Source organism: Hyperolius riggenbachi, chromosome 4 (genome assembly GCF_040937935.1).
Source record: "Hyperolius riggenbachi isolate aHypRig1 chromosome 4, aHypRig1.pri, whole genome shotgun sequence".
NCBI classification, from domain to species: domain Eukaryota; kingdom Metazoa; phylum Chordata; class Amphibia; order Anura; family Hyperoliidae; genus Hyperolius; species Hyperolius riggenbachi.
In genome coordinates, this window is record NC_090649.1 from 106,372,436 (window position 1) to 106,383,113 (window position 10,678).

A 10,678-nucleotide genomic window follows, 5' to 3' on the forward strand; every position below is an offset into this window, starting at 1 on the left:
TGGCTGCCCCCATGACAAAGATGGCAGCCCCCATGAATCACAAACATTTGCCTGTTCTTTAAAACAGGATGGGTAAGAGATTATATTACCTATCTTTTCTAATTAACATAACTAATGTAACTTGATGACAGTATGTTTAGGCTGAAGTTCCCCTTTAAGTAGGCTTGCCAATAATGCTCTCTCTAGTCTCCATATTGGGGCATTGGAAAGGTCAGTGATTCTGCATGGAAACATGCCAGACTTTGCACACCTGCAGCACAGGCAAACTATAGAGCATTAGTTCTTAACCTGTATTCAATCGAACCCCAGGAGTCTGAGGAGTCAGTCTCTGGTTCGGTAGAGGTGTGTACGTGCTTATGAATGCATATATGAAACTTGCGTGGATCCATACCCCCAGCAAAGTTTAGATCCACTACTATAAAAATTTGCCAGCATGCACAAGGTGATAAGGTTCCAAAGTGTGCAGCCTTACTGTAGAACCCTAGGCAAAAATCTTCCTTCTGCAAAGCAGTGACTGCAGCATACCTACCACTTTCACATAACACATCTGTAGGCTGAACAGTCAACTGTAATGGCTGCTGATGTAAATCTCAGATTTAATCCAGAGGTACAGTAATGGCTTGTGTGTGCAGTACTGGCAAAAATTAAATGTAACTTCAGACAGAAGGCTATGGACTAATCTGGGGCAACTGGGATAGATATTTCACATGAGGACTAGGAAGACGCTATAGCAGGGGTTAGAGACTCCCCCATGCATACGTGACCGCATTACCCAGCTGCATATTTTTTACCATTCATATCTAACTCCACCGCCCCCCCCCCCCTCCCCCAACAGACTTCTCAAGTCCACAGCCAATGACACCGGTATTTGTCCTAAGTGTCCTCTCCTTTTCCCTAACTTCTTCCACCTAATCTGTCCAACAGCACTGGATTACTGGAGACAAGTAACTTGGTTTTTACATTATAAAATGGTATGTCCCAAGACCCTGAAAGCACTGGTAAGTTGCTACATGGAAGTGTTAAAATTGGCCAGTTGTAGGCCAATTTAAAATTGAATGTGGTACATGCTTGGCACTATTTGGAGACGTGGAAGAAAACCTACATAAACCAGAATGGGACACACAATCCCCATATTGAGGCCTGAACTAAAGCTCCTGTTGCTGATTGCCCATGTGCTGCATACTTGAGGGATAACTGACTGTAGGATGATGATGTGAACTGGTGTGATTATTAATCTGAAAGTTCTCATTTGGTCTCATTCTCCTTCACTCCCGCATAAAGGATTGCCAGCTAGCTCTTATATTTCAGGTATTTGCTGCATGCTTCTATCAAGATAAACCATAACTGTGTGTGTTCTATTGTAATTCAGTGCTCAGGCATCTTGGTGCAGTGTTAATCCTATGTAACACTTATATACAGTATTTGGAATAATTGCGTTAACCACAGCAACCATCATTCTGTTTATCCACCTAACCTGTACTACATGCATGGAAGGAACAGGATAGTTACCTGCTGTAAGCAAAGTAACAGGGCCAGTTTAAGACAGCTGGAGCAACATTAATGTGAGAGCTCTTGTAGAGTAACCAGTGGTGGCTCCAGTATTTGTTTTTGGGGGGGGGGGGGGGGGGGTGCGCTATGCAGGTGCTGGACCAATTTCCAGGGTAGCTGATGACCCGCGGCGTGCGAAGCGCACTGCGGCAAAAAATGGGTGTGGCTATAACATGCAGCGCGTGGAGCGTGCTGCATCAAAAAATGGGCATGGCCATGATCTTATGAGGGCGGAGCTTACTAATTTAAAGTGAACCCGGGGTTAGAGTGATATGGAGGCTGCCATATTTATTTCCTTTTAAACAATACTAGTTGCCTGGCAGCCCTGCTGATCTATTTGGCTACAGTAGTGAACTGAATTAGACTAGAAAGCTAATCTTGTCAGTTCTGACAATATTGTCAGAAACCCCTGACCTGCTGCATGCATAGTTACATAGTTATTTTGGTTGAAAAAAGACATGCGTCCATCGAGTTCAACCAGTATAAAGTACAACTCCAGCCTGCTCCCTCACATATCCCTGTTGATCCAGAGGAAGGTGAAAAAAACCTTAAAAGGCATGGTCCAATTAGCCCCAAAAGGGAAAAATTCCTTCCCGACTTCAGATGGCAATCAGATAAAATCCCTGGATCAACATCATTAGGCATAACCTAGTAATTGTAGCCATGGATGTCTTTCAACGTAAGGAAAGCATCTAAGCCCCCTTTAAATGCAGGTATAGAGTTTGCCATAACTACTTCCTGTGGCAATGCATTCCACATCTTAATCACTCTTACTGTAAAGAACCCTTTCCTAAATAAATGGCTAAAACGTTTTTTCCTCCATGCGCATATCATGTCCTTTGAGAAGGCCTAGGGACAAAAAGCTCATCCGCCAAGCTATTATATTGCCCTCTGATGTATTTATACATGTTAATTAGATCACCTCTAAGGCGTCTTTTCTCTAGACTAAATAAACCCAGTTTATCTAACCTTTCTTGGTAAGCGAGACCTTCCATCCCACGTATCAATTTTGTTGCTCGTCTCTGCACCTGCTCTAAAACTGCAATATCTTTTTTGTAATGTGGTGCCCAGAACTGAATTCTATATTCCAGATGTGGCCTTACTAGAGAGTTGAACAGGGGAAATATTATGCTAGCATCTCGAATTTTTATTTCCCTTTTTTAATGCATCCCAAAATTTTGTTAGCTGTAGCTGCAGCGACTTGGCATTGAGTACGATTTAACTTGTTGTCGATGAGTACTCCTAATGGCCCATACTCACGGGCAACTTTTTGTGCCTGTCACCAGCACACGTGAACATGTGGGCGACAGGCCAGCGACAGCTCCTTGCCAGGTCCCTCCGCGTACACACGCGGAAGAGGGACCAGCGGCTCAACGGAAGCTGTTGTCGACTTTCCTCCTCCCCCGCCGGAAGCTCCGTATACCTCAATGGAGGTTGCTGTCGCTAGTCCGTGTACTCCGCGGACTAGCAACAGTTGCGGCGGAGTTGCGGCGGCGACTGTCGCCAGACGATTGACCGCGCCAATCGCCTGGCGACATCAGCGACGGGCGACTGTTCGGGGTGCGCGCCCGTGCAACGGCCCATACTCACGGGCGACCTGTCGCCGCAACACGCGCGCGCCCCGCATGTTGCAGCGACAATGGTAGCCCGTGAGTATGGGCCATAAGTCCTTCTCCAAGTTTGATGTCCCCAACTGTGTTCTATTTATTTTGTATGGTGCTAGACCATTGGTACGACCAAAATGCATGACTTTACATTTTTCAACATTGAATTTCATCTGCCATGTATGTGCCCATATAGCCATCCTATCCAGATCCTGTTGCAATATGACACTATCTTCCTGAGAGTTGATTCTGCACAATTTTGTATCCTCTGCAAAAATAGCAACATTGCTCACTACTGCATCTACTAGGTCATTAATAAATTGAAGAGCACTGGACCCAGTACAGACCCCTGTGGGACCCCACTGCTAACAGTCTCCCATTTTGAGTACTTGTTCAGGGTCTATGGTTGAAAGAATTAGAGGCAGAGGACCAGCACGGCAGCCAGGCAACTGGTATTGCTTAAAAGGAGATAAATATGGCAGCTTCAATATTATTCTCACCTCGGGTTCCCTTTAAAAGTGCAGCGCAAAGACAGTAAGCCCAAGTTTTGGTGACCCTTTCCCCAGAAAATTCACATAATAGTGCAGGTTTTCTCAAGAAAATACACGTAATGTGAGCAGATTTGACCAGAAAATATGTGCAATCATGTGGCTGATTTGACCAGAAAATACGTGCAATCATGTGGCAGACCTGGCCAGAACATACACGATACACTTGGCTGCTAATATAAATAAAAAAAAAATTACTCGACTGAAGCAGAGCTCCTGTCCCGGCCTCCGTCCGCACGCAGCTCCCACGATCCTCTGCAGCCAGCAATTGAAACTCCCGTGCTGAGAGCAGGTCTACGGGAAAATGGCACCCGAAGCACTGCAGACTCAGTCTCCAGAGAAGGGCTTCAGACGCCATTTTACCGTAGCCCTGCCGCCGCTCCTGCGCTGAACTGACACGGTGTCTATTAGACGCCGAAAGTCAATTCACGCTGGGGGGTGCTTGGAGAATTTTAGGGGGTGCTTCAGCACCCAAAGCACCCCCCTGGCGCTGCCACTGAGCGTAACCAATCAGATTGCTTTGTTTCCTTGTGAGTTGTCTGAGCAACAGCTAAGTGCTCGTTTCCACTAGTGCAGTGCATGCAAATTCAGACAGGGAATCAGCCTATTGCATGACCCCACTAGAGGGATTCAGATGTGTACTCGGATCAGCACAAGTTCCGGCGTCCATCTTGGAGATGGATACTGGCACACATGAAAATGAGGCCTTGCCATTTAGCTACATTCAGAACTCCAGCTGAGCTTTGTGTTTTTAGTCAGGAAGGCTGTGGCTTTCAGTCCTGCTTGCCATGTGGGTGGACATCTCTGTGCTTTCACATGCATGTTGTATTCTCTTGCATCTCCCAATTGCATGAAAACTAATTTCAATGTAAGAAACTGTTTTTAAAATCCTGATTCAGGCTCTGTTTGTTTCCCTTCGTATTGTGCAGAATTCCTCTTGTGCATTTTTCATCCATTTATTACATGGTTTGCTGTGTGCTAAACGTTTTTCTTGAGGCAGTATCAAATTATGCTTGTCAAAGAGCACAGCAGTCTGCATTTTGTCTAAACTCCTTCCCCCTTCCCAATAATCAACAGCATGAGGTAGTCAGGGAGGAGATGGGAGGGGGCACCAGTAAGTCAGTTACTATAAACACAACTAATTCCGCCCACTTTTGCCCTATACTGCTGAGAGTTTAATTTTGTGGCAGCACAGCTCAGCAGAGTCTCGTCCTCCTAGCTAGTCCTTCCAGTGTGTGTATAAAAAGTATTTATTCCTTCCCACACACCTCCCCAGTGTGTTTATAAAAATAAAGTGCAGAGAGAAGTGCTTTGATATTGCATGGAAGGACATGGGTGAGGAAAGGAAGACCTCTTTTATAAACACACTGAGCATAACTGTACATAACATAACTATAGAGAGAAGTAGATGGAGGCTGCCATATCTATTTCCTTTTAATCAAAACCAGTTGCCTGGCAGTCCTGCTGGTCTGTGTGTGCAGTGGTGTCTGAATCGCACCTGAAACCAGCATGCAGCTAATCTTGTCAGATCTGACAATGTTAGAAACGCCTGGTCTGCATATGCTTTCTCAAGGTCTATGGCTAAAAGTATTAGGCAGAGGATCAGCAGGATAGCCAGGCAATTGGTATTGCTTAAAAGGAAAAAAAAATGGCAGCCTCCATATCCCTCTAATTTCGGTTGTCCTGTAAAGGGGATCAAGTAAGTTTGTTTTCCAGGTTTCCTCCCTCCCTTACTATCCATACTGCTGTTTCTCTGCCTCTCAGGTAAAGCCATAGGGCTCTTTCTCACTATAATTTGTGTTGGCACATTAGTGCATGTGTCTTCTGTTTACTCTTTAATCAGTAAGGACCCTTCCACACTGCATGTGCTTTAGTAAAATTTTTGAAGCACCAGGTGAATGCAAGGGTACCGAGATTACTTTGATAATCAAAGTGCCCTTGCAGAGTGGTGGAATAAGTTTTTAACCCAGTCGCAAACTTGGTGCTGGTTGCAGTTTTCCTGCAGTTGCGATTAGGTTAATTTAATAGTAGCGCATGCAAATCGCATAGCAAACAGTGGCATGCGATTTGCTATGAGATCTCCCATTTGGTAAGTTTCCCGTAGCTTTTTTTTTTTTTTTTTTTTTTTTTTTTTTTTTTTTTTTTTACACTTGGAATCCAATTTGCTGCAAAACATGCAAACAAGTGAAAATCACGACCGCAGTGCACCGCCATTTTCAGTGTGTAAGTCCCTAACATTAAACCGTGTGTGTATGTGTATGAGCTCATATGATCCATCTTTATTTTGCATTGCATGAGGTAACCATGTTGCTGGTCTCTAGAAGTAGATGAGCTCTGCCCAGTACCTCAATGTCTGTCTTTCTCTTGTCAGGACTCCGGACACCCCTGCACTGCTAATGATCCCAACAGCTGTCTCACACCAGTCTCTCCACAGAACTTTATCGACCTTTTCCAGTTCTGAACTCGGCGCTTTAGTTTTTTTTTATGTGTGTAGTTTGTTTGAATGATGCAGAGTAATTTAAGGGACTTGTGTTAGTTTTACATGTTTGTGAAGCTGTATCTCTGCTGGACCATGGTACAGGTGAGCGTGACCAAATATTTAAGTTGTGTTTTTTTTAGCTGATAATATACAGTATATGACTATTATAGTCTTATTACTTTCCTTGTTGTTTTACACTAAACTCTTATTTGTGACGTATGGTATTGTACTGGCAGTACAAGATACCGCAAAGTAAATAATATATTGCACATCTCCTTGCTTATTGCGCACTTCAATTGCACACTGCATTTCCTTATGAGCACTTTTTTACTGTTCTGTGAAATGGATAGAACATTTTTATTCAGGACACTGGTGCCCTCTAGAGGCCAATGCCAGAACATTAAAGGATAAACTAGCCGACTATATAGGAAATGTTGGCAGAAGTTGCCTACAACTGTTTTATATCACTAAGGAGCTCTATTGTGAATTTATATTTTGATTTCCAGCTTCTCCAACCTGCTGTGGTTGTTACAAAGGGACTTGTGTAAGTGTCATTTTGCACAATGGAGAATGCCATTTTAAATTTAATTTGTGTCAACAGCTTTTGATTGTACTTCTACAACTGGTATAATTCATGCCACACATGGAAATATGACAATTTCCCCAGCAATTTATGGTTTTTGATCCCATACTAAAATCATTTCAGGCAGCATGGTGGCATAGTGGTTAGCCCTCTCGCCTTGTAGCGCTTGGTCCCCGGTCAAATCCCAGCCAGGTCAACATCTGCAAGGAGTTTGTATGTTCTTCCAGTGTCTGTGTGGGTTTCCTCCAGGGCACTCCGGTTTCCTCCCACATCCCAAAAACATGCAGAAAAGTTAATTAGCTTCCCCCTAAATTGGCCCTAGCCTGATGCATACACTACACGATACATACATAGACTTATGACTATTGGTAAGGATTAGATTGAGAGCCCCTCCGAGGGACAGTCAGTGACAAGACAATATATTCTGTACAGCGCTGCGGAAGATATAAATACTAAATAATAATTTCTTAAAGAGGAACTGTACTGAAAATGACAATGCTTATTTTTTTTTTTTTACTATTCTATAAATTCTTGTTTGCCCACTGTAAAATCTTTCCACATCCTGACTTACATTCTGGAATGTTTTACAGGTGGTGACCTCTTTAGTGCTGGCAGGTGCAACTTTGCTGAATGTTTGTTTACTGAGAGCTCTGAAGTCAGTGAAAATAACACCTGGTCTCCCAGGGTGCTCTGGGAAGAGAATTCCACATAATAAACAGCCTAGGCTAAGCATCTCTGGTAGTGTAGGGCTACAGGCCAATATATAGATATTATCCTGAAACCAAGATAATTAATGTAAAAGTGGTAATCTAAACAATGTACTATGTCACTACAGTGCCTCTTTAAGATTTTTTTGGTTTGTGTGGGCTCTACCCTCTTCATAAAACAACTGTTGAACTTGCCCAAAAATTGCTCAATCAGATTGCTGCTGCTTTTAAAGCTGTTGGCTGAGGCAGCTGATTAGACTCCTGACCCCAACTCGCAAGCAATCTGTCTGGTAGATCAGCTTTCCCCCCAGTGATGCCTGATCCCATTGTGCATGCCGCCTCCAGTTTAGCGCCGCTCCATCTTTTCTCTGCTCCCCTGCATAGCGACACAGTATATTCTCGGCTACACAGCTGTGTCTGTGCAGCCTGGGCCAGCGATGTTGCCCAACCAAGGGGACCGTGCCCCGATTCCAGACTGGCATGTCACAGGTGTGTAGGCACCTGTTATGTTGCCCGTTGGATCGGGACCTGATTCCCCTGGTGACATATCTGGGCCGGCCTGTACAGATGTGGCGCTGACATGTTATGTTGCTATGCGGCGTGATGACTGAGCAGTGCGTACATGACGTCATGAGGTGGAGCGGCTTGCACAAAGGAGTTGGCCGCCGGGCAGATTGCTTGCAGAGCAGTGGTTGGGGGTACTGTTCACATGCCTGATTATCTGCTGAGACGGTAACTATTGGCCACTTTTGATGTGCAGCCCGATGTCCACATTTCCCTATGGCTCAGTTCATTCGAGGTGGTTTAACTGAAAGCTTTTCACAATGCACTACTATAGAAAACCTGATCAGTTAAAACATCAGTTTTACAGTGTTCAAACTCTGGATTACAAATGCTACCACATGTATATAGATGTGCACATCTAAAGGAATGCAAGGGCAAACCTCTATGAATGTGCCTGCTGCTGTTGTCCCACCTGGCATCTTATCGGCACCAATGGAGTGAGGAGTATAAATGGGCGGTTCCTTTTGCTGAATGTTGGTTAACAGCTCCAGACTGGAGGTACAGTAAAATACTGAATATCTTACTTATTTTTCCACATGCTCTAAACTTTTGTGAATTGACATTTACTCAAGTATGTACTGTACATAGCGGTAATTTACCTCACTAATTGGTAAATTACTTTTCCATGCGGTAACAGCCTAAGCGAATTGACATTTAACTGTTAGCTGTATCTGCATTACTAAATACGCCAGTGCTTAGTGAGTTGAGACCTATGTGGTAACTTCCCCCCCAAGTTTTTATGGGAAAAAATGTGGAAAAGTTTGAATGTTGTGTTTAGGCACAGTCCAGCTCTTGTGTAGACGGGCTCTGGTTTGGCCTTCCTCATAAGCCAAGAGCAAGGCTCCCCATGATGCAGTTCAGCATTGTGTTGCAGTTTATCTGTCAGTGTAGCTTTACCACAGCAGGCATGGTAATTTAAGTGGCATGGATGAATGCTAACATTAGTGATTAATAAAGACACGGACAACTAACTTGGATTTAAAATGGATTTAAAATGGCCGTAGGCTATATTTATTGCGGTTTAATTAAATAATTTAATTTTATTGTTTATTAAAACGGGTAAACAAACATCAACAGTAATGAAGTGATTCATAACCAAAGGTATCAACTGATACCTAATCAAATAACCATAAAGTCTTATACCAGTATAATGTTCGTTAAATGTCCAAATAGCAGCTAGCCCACCCACAATCGTGGGCGACTATAACCGCCAATAAAGTCAATCCGCCTACGACAAAAACCGAAGGAGGGGGATGGGGGGGGGGTGGGTGCTTCCAGCTTGTCTGACTGAAGACTGAGGAGAAGAGGGCAGAGCATCACAGGTTTGAGGTGAACTCCCCTGTGATTGGCCAGCAGAAATCTGGCTCCAACAGCCAGCTGCCAATCAAATGAGAGAGCCCCTTCACCTCTGCTCAGCAACCCAATTCACCTCACAGCTCCTAGGACAGCCCAGCATCTAAGAGATAAAAAACACAGCAGCATCAAAAGGAAGGGACACAAGTCATTATATATACTTCTACCACTGTATACATACACATTCCTACCCAAAATTATGAGGTAACCTTTCCCTAAACTATCCCCCCACCAAATTACCAAGAGGCCTGTGTTCCATGCTCTCACTATGGCCTTACAGAAGCTGTAATGGTGAAAGAGACTGAATTGTCATGTGTCCCTCTATATATACACAGCACAAGGATAAGGGCCTGCTTCCACTAGGGCTGAATGTGGCTCAAATTTGCAGCACTTCCCTGCAGGCGTGTCGGGTGGAGAAATGCAGCCTACACCTGCAATGTCTTAGTCTGAATTGCACTGTGGTGTGGTTTGGGGCTAATTGAACCAGGCCTTGTAAGGGTTTTGTCGCCTTCCTCTGGACCAACAGGGATATGTGAGGGAGCAGTTGTACTTTGTTCTCTGGTTGAACTTGATGGATGTCCTTTTTTCAACCCAAATAACTTGTGTAACTATGCTGCACTTTCCTGCAGCACGAACCTGAATCCGCTATTCAAAAAGTGTGGCAGAAAATATTTTTCTTTCAGGTAGGGTGTACACTCCCAAATAACTACAAGAAATAACTATCAATTATGAAAATCTGAATCCCCTATAGCCATGCGTATCACGGCTAAGTGGTACAGACTGCGACCGCTGCAGCATACATGGGTGCCACGGCTAAATCGTGAACAGATGTAACACCTAGTGGTAATGGGCCCTATGGGAAGGCTGCAATATATCTCACCTCTTTAGTGTCTGCATAGGAAGAGAGAGGTTTAGAAAAATAATGCGCACACACACACGCACATTCGTATGTGAAATAGGAATAAAGTATAGGAGAAAATATTTCTGATAAGTGGTGTCATTATTAAACTGTAATGCTTCCTTTCAGTTGTTGCCAAGCAGTGTGATCACCGATCTGCAACAATGCGCATCAAACTGCAGGACAACCAACACTGCAGATCCCCTCTTTATGTGTTTGTAAAAAAAAAAAATGGACAGTTCTACTCGGCAAAAATCTAGTTTGATGATTGGGGGGGGGGGGGGAGAGATATGGGGAAACTGAACCAACTGACTGGAGATGGATCCATTCAAACAGACATTGGATCAGTTTTACGAATCCGTTGTCATGAAAGTACCAGTGTGAGCCGGCCCTT

The 10,678-nt window shown here is 44.0% G+C and overlaps 1 protein-coding gene across 2 annotated transcripts in view; it reads left to right on the forward strand.

Moving 5' to 3' along the window:
- The window catches only part of FBXO25 (F-box protein 25), a 39,563-nt gene extending 30,285 nt beyond the window's left edge, over positions 1 to 9,278 (forward strand). The window contains exons 10-11 of one of the 2 annotated variants that reach the window (XM_068280376.1): positions 1,282 to 1,308; positions 6,072 to 9,278. In XM_068280376.1, coding sequence (XP_068136477.1) covers positions 1,282 to 1,308; positions 6,072 to 6,161 — 117 coding nt within the window. In that variant the 3' untranslated portion in view covers positions 6,162 to 9,278. The remainder of the gene's footprint in view (positions 1 to 1,281; positions 1,309 to 6,071) is intronic. The other variant, XM_068280378.1, reaches the window with a different exon arrangement.
- The last annotated feature ends 1,400 nt before the right edge of the window (positions 9,279 to 10,678 follow it).